Consider the following 22055-nt stretch of genomic DNA (forward strand, 5'->3'; position numbering starts at 1 on the left):
AGGAAGATGGAGGGGGTGGTGTCCATCTACACCAGGAAAGTTCGCTGAGGTGACAAAGGACACATCACTGTCCTGGCTAGTTTTGTGGACACAGGCCAGAGTCATCAGAAAGGAGGGACCCTCAGTAGAGAAAGTGCCTCTATAAGACCTGACTGGAAGGCATTTTCTTAATTAGTGATTGTTGGGGGAGGTCCCAGCCTATTACAGGTGGTGCCACTCCTGGGCTGGTGGTTCTGGGTTCCATGAGAAAGCATGAGAAGCCATGAGGAACAAGCCAGTAAGCAGCACCCCTCCGTGACCTCTGCATCAGCTCCTGCCTCCAGGTTCCTGCCCTGCTTGAGTTCCTGCCCTCGCTGCTTTTGATGATGAACTGTTAGAGGGAACTGTGAGCGAAATCAACCCTTCCCTCCATCAAGTTGCTTTGGGCATGGGTTTTCATCACAGCAATGGTGACCCTGACTAAGACAACGACACAGGAAAGAATGACAAGGGAACACTAGCAACAGGGGCCGTGCTACACAGGAGGTGCTGTTGTGAGTACACCTATGGGAAGATGTGAGATGACAGGGTGGGACGATAGATAGTGCTGAGCACTGGAGAAATGAGGTGCCTCCGAGCTCCCCGCCCTCTGCTGAACAAACAGGGCTTTGTTTAAGCCACAGCTCCCTAAGTACACATCCTGTGCCCGCCGGTGGCTGGTACCAGGTGGGGAGAGGCACTTACCATGGCTGTAGGTCACGTTGAGAGTTCAGTCACCTCGGCAGAAGTTCCTGTGAGCAAAGCAGAAGAGAAATTACTGAGACCAGGGATGTGGCATTGCTCATTAGTTAGAGCACCATGTTTGCATGAAGCTGAGCCAAGAGGAAATGATCCATAACTCATAGAAAGGTCACCTGTGGAGGAGCCAGAGCTCCTGGACCAGGCTAATCATTAAAGGAAGATTGAGCAGTTGGGTTTATTGTGCCAACCGCAGCTTCCTAATTGCTCCTGTTTGGAGGTGCACGCTACGCCCGTGCTGTGTTGTTGGGGTGAAGTACTGTAACGGATTCTCAGGACAGACAGAGATTCTGAATTATACCCTACTGCAGGTCAGAACAGGGTGTGAAGGAACAAGCTCTCTGAACCAGAAACTAGAGAACTCAGGACTGCCCAGTATGTGTACACATGTGTGTGAATGTGTGTGCACGCGCCTGTATCCTGTGTGTTCAGGCGTGTGTGTGCCTGCATCATCCCTGCAACAATGTGCATGCATGTGTCTGCATGCATCTGTGTAAATGTCCGTGTGTCTTGACAGCCCCCCCGGCACTGACTCTGTCCATTTCCCGGATGCTATTTTTCCTTCGCCATCTCAGGTCTAGAACTTTCCCTCATCGATCCCGCACGTCTTCACACTCAGTTTCCAGTGTCCCTCCTCCATCAGGAACGCTTGTGTGCCAAACTTTCCCTGTGTACTCCCGCTCTCTCGTGGGGTTCCCTTGTGAGGATCAGGCCTACTGCCTCCAGTTCCCACATCTAAGTCGTGTGGACATGGCACCTCAACACTCCAAGAGTCACCCTGGACCCAACGATGAGGACATTTGAGAGCTTGAGAAATTGCAGAATCAGCTGGGTGGAACATGCTCGTAATCACAGAACTCAGGAGGCCGAGGCAGGAGAATTGTGAGCTCAAGGTCAGCCTAGTCTACAAAATGAGACTCTGTCTCAAAAAATACACAACATGGCTGGAAAAGTAGCTCAGTTGGTAGAACGCTCACCTAGCATGCAGGAACCTCGGGGCCAGAGCCCAGCATGGGATATACCCTTGTAATAGGGAGCTAAATGCCAGCCACATCCAAGCAACATTTGTTCTACCCACCTTCTGATGAGACAGATGAGAACTTAGCCAATTGGGTGCTTCTAGGCTACCTTACATCTCATTTCCCTTTTCTGTACATCACTCTCTTTCCTTCTGGTTTTAATTAAGAGCTGGTACCACCGAATGGGCATTCTGACCATCTGATCTGGGCTCTGGCCTGGGTTCAGGATCATAAAGCCATTACAATCTGCAGAGCTGGGTTCATTGCTGTTTTGTCTTTAACATGGAGGCTATTATAATCAGGGTACCAGGAAGGAGCAGGCCTGATAGGGTAGCCTAGAAGCACCTCTGAGGAAATGCTATCTAAGCTGAAGGAAGAGCTCAGGCCGGCCTTAACTCCAAATAGTCAAAAATGACCTTGAATTTACGCTCCTGGCTCCACTTCCTGGGTGTTGGGATTAAGGACTACAGTGCCATGCCCTGTTCATCTGGTACTGAGGACTGAACCCACGGCTTACTGCATGCTGAGAAGACATCCTGCCCAAGGCACTACAGCCCCAGCTCAGCTGAATGAGGCGCTACTGAAGGGCAGACGCAGCCTCACCAAGTTCCAACAGAGGTCTCCTCCAGGTGGAGGGAATAGTTGTACAAAGATCTTGAGGCAGAAACAAGCTGGCGTGGCCAATGATTCTATGGATCATGATAAGACGCCCATAAAAGGGAGGGAAACAGGAAGCTCCCTGTCCCACTCCCTGTCCCTTCCCCTGCCTCTGTGTCTGCTTCTGAGATCCACCTTTTCTAAAATCACGGGTCATTCATTTGGCATACTCTTTGTCTGGGGACTGCAGAGAAGCCGCTGCCGTGGGACCGCAGTGAGGCCGATTACTCGAGAGAGATGGGCAGTCCAGCCCCTCTCTCCAAGTAAATGTCAGTAGGACACAGCAACCAGAGCAGCTGCTAGGTGGGTATGCAAGCGCATGGGCCCAGCTTCGTGACAACTGGGACAATCACCCTCCACATATGCCTACCACCAAGTTGAGCCCCTGCTTGGAGGAGGGCATGCATGTCTCTTTTTTAAAACACAGGTCTCTAGCCTAGGCTGTCCTTACACTCTATATTGTAGTTTGGGATGGCTTTGAACTCCTGATCTGCCTGCCTCCTTCTCTGACATGCTGGGATTACAGGCAGGCACCTCCACGATTGGTTATGAGCGCTGGGTACTAAACCCAGAGCTTTGCACCTGCTGGCCAAGCACTCTACCAACTAAACTGCCTTCCCAATCTGGAAGCACATCTCTAAATGGTTATTGAAAAATAAGATGAACACACTCACGTTCATGGAAAGAAAGAACACACTCCCAGAAGGCGGCTTCTGACCTCCACATTGACTCTGCCACACGTGTGTGCCCAAACACATATACATTTATGGGCAAAACAAATAAATATGTAGTTAAAAGATTAAAAAAAATAAGGTGAATGAAACAAATATAAATGAAGGTAAAACCAAAAGTCATGAGCAGAGCTCCTGCCACTGCCCTGTGCCGCCCCTCCTCCATGTCACACGCCCCACCCCCCCAGGCATCCAGATGTGCGTACCTCCCAAAGGGTGAGTCCAGGAGTTCAACCCAGCTGCTGTTGCTACCACTTAAGTGAGGAGCAGATGGCAAATGAGGGGGCAGGAAAGAAGGAACCTCCCAAAAGGGGGGAGTCTAGACTAGGAACTTTTCAACCGCTTCCTACTCCATAAGAAGTGGGGAAACCCCAGGGCCATGCCTTTGGGCAGTCTTGGGAGTCACCGATCAAGGAGCCAGGAACAGTTTACTCAGAAAGCCAAGAACAGAGTCTTAGGCGGACAGTTTATGTGGAGCTGGGACAGCATGCATGTTATGTCTGTCTACTCAAAGCAACTCGCGTCTCCTCACCAGTGCGCATGTGTGTCTGCGCAGATGATAGAACGGGGAAAGTGGTGCCTCTGATTCTTTCTTGGCTGTGGGTAATGTGAAGTTAGTCTACCAACCTGCACTCGAACAGTGCCAGGCTCTGAGCAACAGACTCTTGGCAAGGGGGAAGAAGAGCAGAAAGTAAGGTTTAGAGTTTAATGTTGACCGTCAGTTTTCTCAGGACCTAGAGCCACCCAGGGGACAAACCTCTGGACATGACTGTGAGGGGGTTATGAGCTGGATTAGATGAGAGGGGAGGATGCACCCTCATTGTGGGCAGCGCCATCTGGTAGGTGGGGCTTCTGGGTTGAATAAAAAGGAGAAAGTGAGCCTTTCTCTCCATGACTGGCTGCCCTCAAGTTCTGAGCCAGAATTGTCACATCTCTTCCTAGCTGCACAAGATAATGCCTTCTTCCCATCCCAGAGGGTTGGAAGGTTTGCTACAATGTCTCCTTGCCTAGTGACTTCCTGGATACCTTGGCCCTTTCTTCCTGAGGATCTGCCTAGAATTCCCTAAGAGGAACTAACTAACTATAGGACCATGTTTTCAATGGGTTGGGATTATGTTGGGTTTTTAAGTTGTGCTCTTACAAGAAGGGTACAATAATGAGCAGCCAGAACTCAGCTCTTACTCTGGAAAAATGCAAACACATTTCTGCAGCAGTCAAATGACCTCAAAAGCCCCAGGACTATTCCAGGTGAGAAGTGACAACTGGAGGGGACACATCTTTTTAGAACTTTCTGGAACCCCTGAGAGACATACAGAGCCGTGTGTAGAGTGTGCCACCTCCTAACCATGTCCAGATGTCACATGTATAAGGGGTTTGAAAGAGGAAAGCTTTGAAGCAATAGTTTAGCCAGATGTGGTGGTGCACACACTCAGGAGGCTGAGACAGGAGGATGTCTGAGGCTAGACTGGGCTACATATTGAGACCGCGTCTTAAAGAGAAAAGAACCTGTTTCAGAGCAACTGAAAGTTGGGAATCAAACATGAGACTTAACACCACAGCAGTCACAGAAGGGAAGCTCAGGACTCAGCCAGTCACCTGCTTCACTGGAGGGCAGACAGCCACAGAAACACTTCAGAACTGGGTTGTCAAGAACACATCTCTCATTTCCCAGGATGACATCCCAAAGAGCCAATGCACAACCCCACCAGCGGCCATCCTGTGTCCCTGTCATGCACAGTGCCACTGCCCTGAGCTGAAGGCACACTCAGGCACCACACTTCCCATGTCTGTTCTGCCCATATGTGGAGCGAGAGCCTGCTGTTGGGCTATTTGGGTGCGTTCAAAGCCAGCTTGGTCTACACAGTGAGCCTCTGCCCCAAAATGCAAAATGACAACAAAACCCCACAGCCTGAGACCCCTCCTCCTGGAAAACAGGCAAACTAGATGCCCCCCTTGCCCTGAACATTAGGCAGTAAAATCAACTAACATCAAAATGCAGATATGCAAAGTTATTCCAGCAAGAACAGCCAGTCTGAGCAGGCCAGCTGGAAGGGTTTGCAAATCTGAAGAGAGACTGCCCGTCAACACACAAGCTTCCCTCACAGTCCACAGAGATTCTCTAAGACAGAGTCTTCCTGTCCCAAGGAAAGGTGGATCCAGACACTGACCCACACCCCAGGACAGGCGACCTGAGCCTTCTTCAGAAATGGACTTGTCTGCCCCACGTTCTAACTCTGAACATTCTCTCTTCCCTGGGGAAGTCACATGTGAGTGACTCACCCACTCACTTTGCTGGAACACAGTTTCATTTTACAGCCCACAAGGACAGATTTAACTTCTGGTCTCCGGGGCCAGTGAAGGGTGATGAGCGGGCACCACCCAAGCAGGAGGCCTTTCAAAACTGCCAGCAATGTGGAAAAGGAGCAGCGACTCTCTACTCTCTTTCTTGAAACTTAAATCCTTCATAAGACAAGTGACATTGGAGTGATGGGTTTTGAGACAGGGACATAGGTATTTCCAACCTTTCCTCAAGGACAGGATACATATGTCCATGTGAGTTTAGGAACAAACCTACATTGAGAAAAATCTACAGGGGGTTCCAGGCTGAGCTCCAGCATCGGGTGCCCACAGACTCAAATGGAGTCGCTGGTGCTAATGTCACTCAAGCAGACTGAAACTTTAACAAACAGGAAGACAGATGAGGACACAGCTCAGTGGGCAAAGAGTTTGCCATGCAAAGCTGAAGACTGGAGTTTAGACGCTCAGGACCCACACACTAGTCCTGTAGGCATGGCAGTCTGTCTATGATCCTAGCTCTCTGGAGGGAGGGAGAGAGAAAGAGAGAGAGAGAGAGAGAGAGAGAGAGAGAGAGAGAGAGAGAGAGAGAGATATCCTCAATGAGTAAAGTACAGAGCAATGGAGAAAGACACTTGGGGTCTCTGCACACAATGTTTGGTCTAAATCCTGTACACTTACTTACAGCAGCATGGGAAACAACGACAGGATCTCTCCAAGACACAGAAGTCACATACGGTTTAACTAACCTTAGCTAACAGATTGAGAAGCAATTACTTTATATATGATTTAAAACATACAAAGTTTGAACTCTAGTCCAATGTCTCCTTTATCTAAATGGCAGAGGGAGGAGATAGGAACATTGATTACATGGGCTTCTCCATTGCCTGAACTAATGCTCCTAGCTTCCTGGGGAGTCTTCATCATCGTCTCCATTTTCTAAGACAAAAACTGAGGCTTAGCAACGTTGTGTAACCGGTGTGAGGTCAACAGTCAGCTCATGACCAGGCTAGGATAAGACCTCACTTCATCCTGTTTGGTTTGAGTTGTTCCTTGGGTTTTTGTTTGGTTGTTGTTGTTGTTGTTTGTTTGTAAGGAGTGGGAGGAGGGGTCTCATTTTGTAGTTTATGCTAGCACAGAATTCGCTACATAATCCAGACTGACCTGAAACTCTCCACAATCCTGCTTCAGCCTTCTAAGTTTTGGGATATCAGACATGAGCAATCAAGCCCCCAGCTTCCCCTGTCTTGTTTGAAATATTTCAAATTGATCAGAATGCTACAATAGCAAAAACTGACTGCGTTGTATTAAGAAGCAAAGTAAAAAAAAAAAAACCTACATTTTGCAAAAACAAAAATAGCCAGCCTGACCTAGCTGGTTGTCAGGGAAACTGTTTGGGTCCTGCATATTTAGCTAAATCATGTCCTACCTCAGTTTCCCCAGGCATAAGGTTCACATAGGGGTTATTGTAACAAACTTTATAAGTGTAGCTTGTGACATCGATTCTTAGTTCACATACATCGTCACAGTGCTTTAGATTTTTTTCTCTCTTCCTCCCCACCCCTTCCTCAACAGCTCTCAGCAGTGCCTAAGGACTGGAGACCCCTGGAATTCTAATTGGCTGCATCATTTTGTTAGTGGTGGTTGTAGAACATAAAATAGTGTTCTAGCACTCAGGAGGTAGAGGCAGACAGATCTCTATGTGAGTTTGATGTTGTGGAACAGTTAACTATGTGTGACATTTGTTTATGCTCCAGAATATTACTTTAACTGTGTAGAGGTGTGCTACATTTTTTATGTTGTGTTTGTTTAACAATGTAAGGATGTGTGTTTAATTATGTAAAGGTGTGGTGTATTTGTTTCACCTTGCCTGCCTAAGGCGCCTGATTGGTCTAGTAAAAAGATGAACAGCCAATAGCTAAGCAGGAGAGGGATAGGCAGGGCTGGCAGGCAGAAAGAATAAATAGGAGGAGAAATCTAGGCTTCAGAAGAACAAGAAAGAAAAGAGGAGAGAATGAGAAAGAGAGGGACACACGGGGAGGGGCAGAAGCCAGGCAGCTGCCAGCAAGACACGAGCAGCAGAGAAAGAAAAAAGGTAGTGTAGATGACGAGAAACAGTTAAAAGAGCTAGCCAGAAACGAGCCTAAGTTAGGCCCAGCATTCATAATTCATGAAAACCTCTGGTCGTGATTTAGGACTGGTGAGGACTCTCTAACCTTCCCAGTGTCGCTGCCCAGCTGCCCTCAGTCCCACAGGTGACAGCTTGCTCCTCCACAGCAGCTTCCCTCCTGCTGAGAGGCACGAAGCTGGGCTTACAGTCCACACCCTGCTCTCTGGAGCAACTCGGGGCTTATTTTTAAACAAATATTGACCCCTGAGTCGCACTAAATGACAGCTATTTTATCAAGACTAGGTCACCTGTCCCTCTCGTCTAGAGAAGTGGGGGCTATCCTGTACACCATAGAGAAATTAAGCATGGGGTCCCAGGTCACTTGCGCGGGAGTGACAGGGTCTTCACTCAGATCCCATGCTCCCTGTGTCATGTTAACACATGAGAGTGCACACATGTAAATTAACTCTAAAGGCAGATGACAATTCTAGAAGCCTTCAAAATAATAACGGAATAAAACCTTAAGAGGTTAGGGCTGCAGAGATGGATCCGCAGCTAAGAGTTTATATTACCCTTGCAGAGGACCCAAATTTGGTTCCCAAGTTACAAAGTTTGGAACTGCCTGTAACTCCAGCTCCAGGGGATCTGACACTCTGGGCTTCCACAGGCATCTGCAGTCATATTCACACGCACCCCAGCCCTGCAACATGTACACACATAATTAAAATAAAAAAAATTAAATCGACATGTTTCTTGTTAAATCAGCTGATTTGTTTGTTTCTCATCTTTAGCAAACTGGATGCAAAAGCTAAAACGGCGAGAAAATGCTCTTCCCAGATGAATTGGCTGAGACTGAAGCATGCTTAATCTGGTTGAGGACTGGCTGCTGGTCAAAGGCAAAAGCCGGTGCCATGCTAATCCAGAAACAGTTTCTGACTGCCGCGCCCAGTGGAGGCTCAGCTGTCCCGCCTTTGGGAAATGCAACTCGGAACTGCCGTGTGGTCAGGAGCATGCCATTTCCAGATGAGGCCGCTGGATTCCAACAGGCACATTCTGTGCCCACCTTAGAACAGAGCAGGGGCGGGCATCCTGAGCACGCAAGTGAGTCAGCCACAATATGCAAATGCTGGACACAGAAGCCACACCCATAGTCACAGGAGTACCCACAGTACAGGAAGCTAATGCAGGAGGACAGAAAGTCTGAGACAGCTGAGTTACATAAGTAACTGAGTCTCTCTCTCTCTCTCTCTCTCTCTCTCTCTCTCTCTCTCTCTCTCTCTCTCCCTCTCTCTCTCTCTCTCATGCACAAAAGCACACACGCACACACGCGCATACACACACTCTGCTGGCTCCCGCAGCTCACTGGGGAAAGATGCCATTGGTTAGTATGCATCCAGCGTCTGCGGTGGGGGAGTGTTAGTCAGACTGGGCCCACCAGCCGTCTACCCGCGCAGCTGCAGACTGAAGAGTACCCAGCAGACACCAGCAGAAGAGTGAGGAGCAGCACAAACAGCTCTTCTAGGCTTTGCTATGAACTGAAAGCACTAGGGGTTTTCATGCAAAACCTCTGACGAGGCGGACAAAGTCATGATACAACTTTTCAAGCCCAGAGAGTGGCTGCCTTGAGTTATCAGACTAAAACAACTATGTTGTTGCTCGGTTAGAACGGGTTTTCCTTATTTCAGATCAAACTGCCAAGCACACCACAGCTGAGAAAACCATGAGAGTCCACAAAGGAGACAGAAATTCAGGGCTGGAGAGATGGCTCAGTGCTTCAAGAGCACTTGCTTTTGCAGAGGACCCGAATTCTGTTCCCAGCACCCACGTGGTAGCTACAACCATCTGTAACTCTCGGTCCAGGGGATATAGCGCCCTCTTCTGTTCTCTGTGGACACTGCATGCATTTGGTGCACACACACCCAGAGAAAATAAAAACATATAAATCTTCTGATTGTCTTTTTGAAATAGGGTCTCACTATGTAATTTTGACTGTCCTGGAACTATGTAGACCAGGCTGGCCTCCAACTCACAGAAATCCTTCTGCCTCTACCTCCTGAGTGCTGAGATCAAAGGTATGTGCCACCATACCCAGCTAATAAATCTTTTTGAACAAGGAAGCAGGAATAGAAATGCAGGGCGGGCCCCAGAGAAATTGTATTCCTGCCAGGGTTGGATTATTGCGGTACAGAACCCTGATTTGCAGAAGGTCAACAGTCTCATCCACAGTGAACGATGATGGCCTGGTAGCAGTTTAAAGGCTCTTTGGGCAGACTCGCCATGGGCAGCACAGGTAAACCCTGCCGCAGAGAGCCATGCCATCTGATGAGGAGTAGCCACGGGGAGTCCAGACCCAAGGGCAGCGAAACTGGCGTCCCAGCTTAGCTGAAAATTTCTCATCCTGGCCACTCAGAGCAGAAACGTCTCTTTAAATCTCATGCTACCCTCTCTCCAGAATAAAGTGGGTGGAGTCCTGTGGGTCACTCGTTCTAATAATCTCTCTCTATACTTCCTAGCTTTGAAGTTTGGGCCAAGGTGCAGTTTCCCAGGTCGCATTTTCCTCATGGGTCACATAGAATCAATAGCAAGAAATAGTGATACAAAGAAGAATCAAGCTACCACTCTACATTCTTAGAAGAGCAAACACATTATGACCTGACAGCGTTTATCTCTTCCTTTTATTACTGTTTGTTCTGGAATAATGAGGTCCCTTCTATGAGAACCAGCTGCATACCACAGTGAGACCAAATGAAAATGGTCCAGCGTTGCTCAGAGTGAAACTAATTGGGTGCTTGGTGAGTGAAGAGGGTGCTCCCCCTCCCCTAGCAAGACCAGGTTGTTCTTGTGTCAGAAATATATTAAGACAAAAGCTACCTTATCCAAGCCTGAAAGTGCCCACATTACCTCTAGTGAAAATCAAAGACACAGGAACATTCCTGGCCCCGGAGTCTGGTAATGAGCTGCACCATCACTTTAATGTTTGTTTGGAGTGAGCTAGGAAGCAGTGTGGGAAGGAGGGGTTGGAGACCAACCAGAGATACCCAGGGGCAATCATGGTTGTTAGATGCAAGATGGCTGCTGTCAGGCCAAGGCAAATCTGCAGGTGATTCTCTCCAAAGAGCCCTTCCCTACCGCATCTCTGAAGTCTAGCATTTTCCATTCACAGCTTAGCGGGTCCAGACAGCTGTGGCCTTACACGAGGAACGAGTTCTGTGAATGAGGAGTACTGAAGGCTGCAAACATAATGTGGACATACACTGATGCATGGTAACTAACTTACCTTATGTGTATTTTACCTCAGCTGTTCTGGGCATATGCATGTGTGTGCATGTGAGCGTGCAGGCCAAAGGTCAACTTTAGGCATCGTTCCTCCTTAAGCACTTTGTCTTTTGAGACAGGGTCTCCCACCAGCCTGGAGCTTGCCGAGCAGGCTTTCCCATTGCCACCAAGTCTGCACTGCCATGTCCAACTGACCTGCCTGGACTCAAAGGATCAAACCCAGGCTCTCCTGCTTGGGTGCCAAGTACTTTACCAACTGAGCCATCTCGCCATTCCCTTAAGAATGTATTCTTTTTAATGTCCTTTTAAAAGATCCTTTATAGCAATCCCTAATCACTTCAAATCTGTACATTTTCTGGTTACGAATATTATGCCTCAATAAAGTAACATTCATTTTTACAGCCCAAGACACAGCCATCGCCTCTGGGGACACATTGTGCTTTCCTTCCACTGATCAACACCCACTCTCAAGCAAACAGACTTGGTGAAATCTGAAGGCCCATATGGTTTTCCCACAGCATCATGGGTAAAGTTGTGTCTCCTCAGGATAACAACCACTTAAAGAGAGACTCTGTCAACAAGCAGGCTCTTTCACAGGGTGCATCTCTTTCCTGACCAATCCAGGATGGTTTTGGAATCATCTCACGAAAATATGGAAGGTCCCTTGGTTCCATGGTTCTCCTCAGGAAGACTGTAAATACACTCTTCTAGGCATGTGGGGATCTAGTGCGGGAACCTCAGCTGGCTGGTTGGGACCCACCAGCATGGGTCTCTAGCTCTTATCTCTCACCAGAGTCTCTCAAATACTATCCGCACAGGCACCACCCTGGTCGCTCCTTATGGATCCGCAACCACAGGCCATAGTACACCAAGACCAAGATTCCAAAGCTGCTTGGTGTCTCCTTTTGTCCTAGCAATCCTGTCTTAGGCTCAGAACAAGGACACCTCATCAGGGAAGTCAAGATGGGTCTTCTTATTCTTTTGACAGGGTCTCTCTACATAGTCTGTCTGTCTTAAGTTCACTCTGTAGCCCAGGCTGGCCTTGACCTCACAGGGATCTGCCTGCCTCTGCCTCCTGAGTGCTGGGACTAAAGGCGTGCGGTGACACAACTCAGACATCTAACTCTCACATGCTCTTTCCCCAAGAGATTAAAATTTTTCCATCTTTCTTTACAAAATCCTGGGGACATAGGATAAGGACAGTGTGAATTCAAGTAAGAGAGTTTGAGGGGAACCCTGCGCAGTGGGCTTACAGATGTCAGCCAGTTCAACAGTCATGGGAAGTGCCATGGAGGGTCCCTAAGATTAGGGCTAATCTAAATGCTAAGATTAGGGCTGTTCAGGTCACTCAGCCGGTAAAAGCACCTGTTGCCAAACCCTATGACCTGAGTTCAAGCCCTAGAACACAGGTGGTGGAGAGAGAATTGACATGCAAAGGAACGTGGCATGTACCGCTCCCTCCCAAAAAAATGTAAAAAACAATTTTTAAAGTTAAAATCAGTGCTAGAAGGAAGGGCTGAAGCAATGGCTCAGTGATTAAGAGCACTTGCTGCTCTTGCAGAGGACCTGGGTTCAGTTCCCAAGACCCACAGAGTAGTTCACAACTATCCTTAACTCTAGGATCTGACTCTCTCTCTTCTGGTCTGCAAAGACACCAGACACGCACATGGTACACAGACATACGCATAGGCAAAAATACTCATACACATAAAAACAAATAAATATCAAAATAAAACAAAAACCTGAAAACCTAGGGCTGGAGGTGTCGACCTGTGGTAGAGAGCACTTGCCCAGCTTTGTGAAGCTTGGGACCCATCCCTAACACCATCACCACCAACAATAAAACTAAACTGAAGTAACATTAAAGCCAGAATTAAGACAGGCAGTGGTGCTGCACACCTTTAACGCCAGCACTCAGGAGGCAAAGGCAGGTGGATCAGTGAGTTCAAGGCCAGCCTGGTCTACAGATCGAGTTCCAAGACAGCCAGGGATACACAGAGAAACCCTGTCTCGAAAAACCAAACAACAACAACAAAAAAGCAGAATTACATCATGCTCTAAGATTGGAAATGAGTATGTTGAACAGAAGTCTGCCCCTGAGTTAACAGCAGCACTGTTCACCGAGGCTGATCATAGAATCAACATAAGTGTCCATCGGCAGGTGAATGGGCAAAGAAAGTGGTAAATAAATACCAGGGATGCTCTTTACCTTTAAAGAGAATGTGGTCATTGTGACAACAGATCAAAGAAAAGAGCCTTGTGCTAAGTGAAATAAGCCCAGCACAAAACGACTCAGAATCCAGGGAGTGCACAGGGCCTGGTGGGTGCAGCTATCATCCCAGCATTCAGGGAGAGGCAGCAGGAGGGCTGGCCTTTGAGGGAGGACAACGGTGGTTACTGGAGCTGGGAGTCTGGGAATGGAGAGATGGATGGCAGGGGGAGGATGGGACTTTGCTTTACTGGAGTCGCCTTACAGGATGATGAGTGTGGAAAATAGCACCGCATGCTTTGGTTTACTGAGAATAAATCTTAAACAGTCTCCCCACAAAGAAGAGCAAGTAGCGGAGCGATGGCTATGCCAAGTGGCTTGATTTCATTATTTTCTACATATCCATAAGCCACAGTACCTCTTTGTAACCCAGATACTTTCAATCAGCATTTATCCATGTACAATCTTTAAAGTGTTTTGAAGCCAGGCATGGTTGCTCACGCTTTTAATTCCAGAGCTACAGAGGTACAGGCAGGAGAATCTGAAGTTTAAGGTCATCCTTAACTGCACAGTGATGCCGATGCTGTACTGGGCTACAAGAGGCCCTGACTCAAAAAAAAAAAAACAAAACAAAACAGGATGGAGTGCCTGGAAAGATGGCTTGGAGGGTAAACTATTTGCTGCCCAAGCATGCGGATCTGTGATCAGATCCCGAAGCACCAATGTTTAATAATAATAATAATAATAATAATAAATAGAAAAGGGCAAGGCAGTGAGCCTGTAAGCATGGCTGGGGACAGGTGAGTGGAGGCAGGAGGATCCCTGGGGCTCACTGGCCAGTCAGCCTAGAAGAATCAGTGAGGTCTGGACTTGCTTCCTAACAGTGTAAATATTAGTAAAAACAAGGCGGGGAGCAAAGACAAGACACCTGGCATCCACCTGGCCCCCCACACTAATGCACACAGTGCAGCAGGAAGGGGCAACAATGTCGTCAGGCGTCTAGAAGTCCTACTGGGCATCTTCTGCCACAGAATGAGATACAGGTGTTATGTGACCCTGTCCTTCCTGCTGTAGAGGCGGCCACCTGGCCACCCAGGGAGGGAAGAGAGCACGGTTTCCAGACGAACAGAAAGAGCAGCATGTTTTTCCTCCACAGACTGAGGAAGAAAGTGAGCAGAAAGCACTCCACTCTGCTAGCGACCTCAGGTCCGGCCAACTGTGTGGGCGGCACCTCCCTCAACGGCACCTCCCTGGATCCAGGCAGGGTTCTTTCCAGAATTCAAGCTGAGTCTGGTGGAAAGACAGAAAACAGAGTGTTCAAGCTTCCACTGAGGCTCTCTGAGTCACGGAGGGAACTTGGCTATTTATGGCGACGCCTCCTCCCCTGGTTTAGTATTTGAATCCTCTTCAAGGCAGGCGTAAGAAAAAGACTTCTGGCAAAACTGGAAAAAGCAGGACTGAACTGAGGTGGCTGAGAGAAAAGAAGTTCTGAGGATGGAAATGGAAAAAGTGGGGGAAGGGGGTGACACCAGTGACTGCCCTGCTCTCCCCCAAACCTATTCCAAAGGAGGTGCTGAGGTGGAAACCATAAAGTCAGGACAGATGGGTGATGCATATATATAGACCCGACTCTAGCAATTTGTTCTCTGATGTCTACATGTATGCATGAGATGCTCACAGCCCTAAAGAAAGTATAACACACACACACACACACACACACACACACACACACACACCATGAGAGAGACAGAGAGAGACAGAGAGACAGAGAGAGACAGAGAACCAAATAGTGGCTGTCGTAAGGCATGACCATCTATCAAATCATCCCCAGGATTCAGGAGACTGAGGCAGGAGACTAGTTTGAGGAGCACTTGAACTATTTTGCTGAGCTTGTCAATAATAAAGTGCTTTTAACTGGTAGAAATTGAGAATTAGAGGAGATTCCTGAGCCGGGCAGTGGTGGCACACACCTTTAATCGCAGCACTTGGGAGGCAAAGGCAGGCGGATCTCTGTGAGTTCGAGACCAGCCTGGTCTACAAAGAAACCGTGTTTCGATAAACCAAAAAATAAATAAATAAAAAAAAGAGCAGATTCCTGGAAAGCAGCCCTCCCCTAAAGGAGAGCGGGTGTCAGCACACACGGGTGCCCCTGGGTGCTCCGCTGACTCCCAGTCCCTTCACCTTGCCCATGAACCACATGTGGCTTCTGAGCAACCGGTGGTGTGGCTACAGCTATGGAGTAGCTCTGTTTTTAAGGTCTGTATCATCCTGATGGAATTTACTCTTTATAAAGCATTATTTCCCCCAAAAGATTGAACATTTTAGAATGCATTAATTTCTGCTTCTGCTGGCCTGAAGTCTGCCTTGACCGCTGTGCACAAAGCACCTGCCAGGCAGAAGGCGCCCTGTCTGTGTTACTTGTAACCACTAATTGGTACCAGCAGCTTTGTTCACTTTGAATATTTTTCCAGGAACTAAGCAATATTTTAATGTGTTCATTTGAATATGGTTCACAGACAGTACAAGGTACTCATTTGCAATTTGAATTTGGCTAGTTATCTTAATTATATTATTTTCTAGCTTAAAAAGGTAAATGACATATATATAGTACATATTTTATATATGCATATATTTTAGACAGGGTATCATTGTGTAGCTCTGGTTGGTCTAGAACCATGCTGACCTCAAACTCACAGAAGTCCACCTGCCTTTACCTCCCAAGTACTGGGATTAAAGGTAGGCACTACAATGCCTCACTGATATTTAAGAATTTTAAATGAAAGCTTGCTCTCCATGTAGAAATGACAGATGTCAGAAACTTCAGTATTGTCACCATAAAGAGAAAATGAAGGAGTTGACACAGGAGCGCATAAGTTACTAGGACACATGCAGTCCTATAAGCCTTTGGTTCAAATAAAATTCTTCTGGAAAAGATGAACCTGTTTGCTAAATGAGGTTTTAAATATTTAATGGAAATTTTTAAAAATTGGGACAGAGTCTCGTGCAATCCAGGCTGGCAGCTAAATCACTGTATAGCCAAGGATGAGCCTGAGAGTCTGATTCCCCTCCTCCCTCCACCCCCGGTGCTAGCGTCATAGGCCTGCCTCACTACAGACATTTTACGTGGTGCTTTGTGAGCGCGAGGCTCTATCAACTGAACTGCATGCCCAGTTCATGAAAAAACTTTTTGGTACTTAATTTAGCTACTATAAAAATCTTAAGTATGTTTAAAATATTCTGAGTATGCAAATTGGCAGTAAAACTATAAATACTGTGAATCCAAATACACATCCAATTTTTCTGGTGACAAGCAAACACTGAAACTCGAATGGGTCGTCACTGTAAAATATCAGCATAAACTGAAGAGCAGTCATTAACAATTTTTATTGATTACTTATGCTCACACTTGAATATGCTTTAAAATAACCAAGTCTTATCTTTTATTTTGTTTTCTATGCAATACTAGGGCTGCAGAGAACAAGGGAGAGCAGGTGCCTCTTTTACACGCTGATTTCTCGTCCTCTGAGTTATGCCCAGGAGTGGGAGGGTTGGACCATACAGAGGAGTTCTGAAGAGCATTTTCTAAACTTAAAGGCTCCTATTGCTTGAGGTCAGTAAATTGTTGTACCACCTCCTGAGTGGTCAGAATACTTCCGTGAATGTTATCACTGCCATGTGCCAACTGATGGATGGTCAAGACAAAAGAAAAACCCAACAAACATACACAGTGTGTACTGTGAGTCACAGCTACTGGGATGGACCTGGAGGACACCGAACTGAGGCAAACACAGAAAGACAAGCACCACGCTACCTCCCTCGTGTGGAATAGGAAGCAGGCGCAGTCACAGAGGCTGAGAGCAGACAGGTGATTACTGGAGACAGGGGGAGAGATTAATCAGAGGTGCTGGGTTTTGGTTAGACAGAGTTCTGGTGTGGACTGCACAAGAGGGTGACCTCGGATATTAATCATACAGGGTGCATTCCCAAAAGCTAGAAGGCAGCTGGCGTGCAGCTTGGTTGGCAGAGTGCTTGCCTGGCCGCACAAAGCCCTGGGTACAACGTCCAGCACTGCTTGCTAATCAAACAAGATGTGGCGGCATATAAGAGTAACCCACCACCAGGGAAGTGAGCGCAGGAAGGACAGCAGTTCAAGGCCAACCCCGACTGCATGAGACCCTGTCTCAAAGAAAATTCAAGTCTGCGTGGAAGAGACACTCAGAAAATAAAAATCTTCAAATACATTAAAACTTGGTCTTGGCCCAGGAGAACTAAGCACTTGTTTCACGCTCTTCCATCACACCGACTCCCATGCAGCTCAGGGCCGTGTGCGCTGCAAACAAGCTGGAACTTACTCTGTCCTTTACAGACAGACACGTAAGCAGCTCCAGTTTCCTGTCCCTATAGCAAGCCCGCAGCATTTGCACCTATGCACGCAGCTCTACACTTGCCATGTATAAATCCAGGGAAAAGTCCTAGAATTGAAGTCGCTAGAATGTCTTCCTATGAAAATTTGATAAATGCTTCCAAATTGCCGAGCTGTTCTTCCCATGGCCCTCAGGCACTCTCCAAATACCCTGGCCCTTCCCAAGAAGGAACTTGGGAAACCTTTTGAAACTCTGGAGAATGTTAAGTATGCATTCATTATTCTCAAGAAGGGACAGGTGGCTTGAGTTACATTCTTATGTGTGTGAGGAGGGCCCATCTAAGAAGGATGAGAACCACTGAGTCAGTAGGTCCTCACGAGCACCAGAAGGTGCAGGAGCGGAGGCACCTCTACCAAGGATGAGAACCACCGAGTCAATAGGTCCTCAGGACCATCAGAAAGACACCTGCAGACAATGGCACTAAACTCCAGAAAATGTGCTTTTCCTTTGCTCCCTGGGAGGCAGATGTCGGGGTCCAATTCCTGTAAAGGCCGGGCCCCCTTCTCTGGGGAAGAGAGCTCAGGCACAAGTGAATCAGGAGAACAAGACCCCATGTCAGCCTCCGACAGCAATGCCACATGGTCCCTCTCCAGGGGGAGGGTCCCTTCACATAGACAACACATCCTTGTTGGCCAGAAAGAGCTCGCTGGCATCACATTGTTCAGACTCTGCGTGGCATCCAGGCCTGCCAGTTAGGGGAGAGGTGGGGAGGAGTCCATGGCATTTCTACATGGCAACCTATGGCCTGGCCTTTAGTCACTGTTTATGCCTGTGCTGATGGCGGCGATAACATTCACAGAAGTTTTACGACAAGCTCAGGACATGGTGCGACAGTTTACTGACCTCAAGGAATAGGGACCTTTGAGTTTAGAAAAAGCTCTTCAGAAATGGCATTTCAGGGTCCCACAGCAAAAATCCCAGCTCGGTTCAAACACAACCAGACAACAAGGAGTTATACCCCACCTAAGCCACAGTGGGCCCCAGAGACCCTTGGTTTTTAAGACAGTTAACAGACTGCATTAATCCATCTCAGCTTCAATCCTGTAAACAGCAGCAAACAGAAAACCTTGAGCTGGAGCTAAGCCTAGAAGTGCTGAGCACTGGAGACTACATTGAAGGACTACGGTAACAGAGCCGTTGGTAAGGGGCTGTCTCGTAAGCAGGAGGACAGTTTGGTCTCCAGAAACTATGTTTTAAAGAGGGAGGGGCGGTAGGTGCGCTTATGATCCCACTGCTGGGGAAGCTCGCCAGCCAGTCAGCCTGGCTTAGTGGTGAGACAATGAGAGAACCCGTCTCAAAATACAGAAGGTGGCCAGCACCTGAGGAACGACAGCTGAAGTTGTCCCTGGCTTCTACAAGCACACGTGTCAGTGTAGTCACACCACCACACACACTCACTCAGAATTGACGTTGGAGGGAGAAGTGTCTGTTGTTCATCAGATCTCTGCTATACTGGCTGTGTAGTAGAGAACTGTCCCGTGGAATGGGGTTTAGAGTGTTTCTCTTCATATCACCTAGAGCGCGTGGCGCAATGACAGACCAGAGGCCCATGGAAGGTCACGCTTTCACACTTCGATCAGCATGCTCATTTGTGAGTGTGTAAGGCCTATTTTCTCACCGATGGGACCCCCATCCACCATACTGGGTCAGAACCTGGGGCAGTGACCCTCCAGAGGGTGAGGGTGCACACTTGTAGTCAGTAAAAACAGGGCCCAGAAGACTGAGACAGAAGGGTGTCAAATTCCAGGCTGGCCTGGGTTGCACAGTAAGAACAACCTCCCTCCCCAAATTTCTTTTTAAGAATAGGACTAGAGTCAGGCATTGGGGTGCATGCCTTTAATCCCAGCACTTGGGAGGCAGGGGCAGGTGGCTCTCTGTGAGTCCAGCCCAGCCTAGTCTACATGGTGAGTTCCAGGACATTCAGGGCTACATAATAAGACCCTGTAAATAAACAAGCAAAACAAAAGTAGGGCAAGAATCTAAATTTTGTTTAGACTTCCTAGGGGATTATAATGCACCCTGAAGTTTGGGGAAGTAGTAGAACCAGGACTTGAAACCATGTTTCTTCATCTATAAAACCGGGTTACGAAAGAGCCCATCTCAGGCTGAAGAGAATTAGAAATAAATGGCGTAGACTGAGCATAACTCAGAGACACTCTGAGAAGGCTACTCCAGCACCTAGGAAACTTCCTCCATACTCTAACTGCAGGAGCACAAACCTCCAAAGGCTTCGCTTGGGAAAAATTCCACTCCCAAACTCAAGAAACACCTTTGTGGAAGCGTTCTGGTTTAGATTTTAAAGCTGTATAATTTTGGCAGCTGGAGATGACCCTCAGTTGGTAGCGTACTTGTCTAGCATGAACGAAGTCCTGGGTTCGACTCCCCAGCACTGAATAAACTGGGCATAGTTGTGCACATCTGTAACCGTAGCATTCAGGAGTAGAGGCAATAGAATCAGAAGTCTGAGGACATCCTTGGCTACCCTAAACGTCAGGCTGCTTGCAGAGAAAAAAAATGATCCCTAACAAAAGCAATGAGTCCAGCTAGGAGGAAATCATTGCCCTTGGCCTGATAGTTGTGCCTCTAGTACCAATGGATGAGTGTACCTCTGTGTGTTCCCTGAAATCAGCCAAAGCCTGTTCTGACTGGCTTTGACAAGATAGCCATCGCCAAAGTCAGCGGCTCTCTGGTGCCTGTGGTTATCATCGCTTTCCGATCTAGCTCCCTTCTCCGGCTTACTTTTTAATAAAAAGATTTTGTTAGTGCATGTGTGTGTGTTCTCCAAGGCCGTAAGGTGTCAGATCCCCTGGAGCTAGAGTTGCAGGCAGTTGTGAATCCTCTCAAGTGGATGCTGGGGATCCAACTGTAGCCCTCTGGAAGAGCAGCAAGTGCTCTTTACCACGGAGCCACCTCTCCAGCCCCTCCTGCTCTTGTGTTTGTTTAAGGTTGTTTAGGTCTTTCTCTCATGCAGTCCAGGTTAGCTTCCAACCTTACCCCGAACTACCGACTGTCCTGAGGCGCTGGGATTTCAGGCAAGAGAACACCTGGTTTCCTCAGAGTCAAGGATGAAACCCAGGGCTTCTGGAATGCTAAGCGGCCACTCTATCAACGCAAGTGTATCTCTGGTTCCCTTATTATTCTCTCTGCTCTCTATGGATTCGTTGGCAATCGGAGAGTTGCTTCCCACCTGAGAAAGCGAGGGGTCTGGAAACGATGGGCAGCGGGACAGGTAACTAGCGGGTCATCCCATCCACCCTTCCACCATCAACTGGAGAGCCAGGAGCTCAGGTTTAACGAAAGCCACGTTACTCAGAGCCCACAGTGCTCCTCCAGAAATTGGAAGCTTCCCACACACTTGGGGTGCACCTCAAGCAAGCAGAGTGTTTAAGTCGCCATCCTCTTAGACCAGAGTCTCAGGCTGGTCAAGGCTCTGAGGACCGAGTGAGACTATAGCCACCGGCAGACAGGGGACACACAGCTCAGAATAAGATGATTCCTGTGTGCCAGGCACTGTGCCGAGGTCGTTTGGACAAGGTGGGCGAGGAACGCCCTAAGAATAAGAGAAAGCAAACTTATTTGTAAAGAAGAAAAGGCAACACAAGTAGTGCTGGGGTGAGCTTCAACGAGTGTTAACTCTGTCGTTTCTCCTTCCTGTGGAGACAGGTGCTCGGACCAAGCAAAAGACTACAGGGGTCTGGGAGTGATGGGCAGGTCTGGGTAGTAGTGTGTACAGCGCCGCCTGCTCCTTCCCACTGCTTCCCAGGTGCTTGCTCTGGCTCGGGACCACACGCGCCCTGGGCGCAGTGCCAGGTGGCCCAAAGAACCGCGCCTGGTCGCAGCACCCGGTCCCTGAGCTTACGACCCCAGCCACAGCCTAGGACAGCCGGAAGGAGCCCAAGACTCCCAGGCAGGAGCCCAAGACCTGCGACGGAGCCCAGGATCCCGAGATCAAATTCAGGTCTCCAGGCCCCAGCCTAGGACCTGCGGCCGAACCCAGAGTCTCCCAACCAAGTCTAGATCTCCAGGTCCGATCCTAAAACACCGGCCGGGAGCCTAGGATCCACACCGAGAACCCAGAACCCAGAGCCCACCCTCAATGTCTGAACCCTGGCCCAAGCCCCTTACCTCCTGCGCGGAGACCGGCTGTGAGCCTACTGCGGCTGCCACACCCTCGTTCGGGCCGACAGGACCCGCCCCGTCCTGGGGTGGAGACTGAGCCAGAGTTCCTGGTTGTCCCTCTGCCCACGGGATGAAAAGTCCCTCCCAGGCCGAGCACTGCTAGAGCCGTGCAAGACTCGCCCCCGCCCCTCCATTCCGCACCAGGCGGCGCCCGAGGACTCTCCGGCTGCGGATCCCACTCACACTCGACTTTCCTACCCCACTCACGACTCTAACCCAACAAAGGATCTGGCACGTGCACCGCCAAAACCCACTCAGGACCCTGGCCCTGAACCTCCAAAACCCACTCGGGACCCCAAACCTGCACAGCCAGACCCCACTCGGGTCCCCAGTCCAAGATCTCAGCCTTGAGTCCCGCAGGGGCCACACATCGCCCAA

General features: G+C 48.6%; 1 protein-coding gene across 2 annotated transcripts in view; it reads right to left on the bottom strand.

Moving 5' to 3' along the window:
• Positions 1-21739, bottom strand: part of Anxa4 (annexin A4) — a 48837-nt gene extending 27098 nt beyond the window's left edge. The window contains exons 1-2 of one of the 2 annotated variants that reach the window (XM_050165400.1): positions 21624-21739; positions 724-770 (exon numbers count right to left, since the gene is read on the bottom strand). In XM_050165400.1, coding sequence (XP_050021357.1) covers positions 724-726 — 3 coding nt within the window. In that variant the 5' untranslated portion in view covers positions 727-770; positions 21624-21739. Of the gene's footprint in view, positions 1-723; positions 771-14275; positions 14300-21623 lie in introns of those variants that run through there. The other variant, XM_050165401.1, reaches the window with a different exon arrangement.
• Positions 21740-22055: the final 316 nt, after the last annotated feature.

The sequence above is a fragment of the Alexandromys fortis genome, unplaced genomic scaffold (genome assembly GCF_014885135.2).
Source record: "Alexandromys fortis isolate MF-2015 unplaced genomic scaffold, M_Fortis_MF-2015_v1.1 scaffold_158, whole genome shotgun sequence".
Classification (NCBI taxonomy): domain Eukaryota; kingdom Metazoa; phylum Chordata; class Mammalia; order Rodentia; family Cricetidae; genus Alexandromys; species Alexandromys fortis.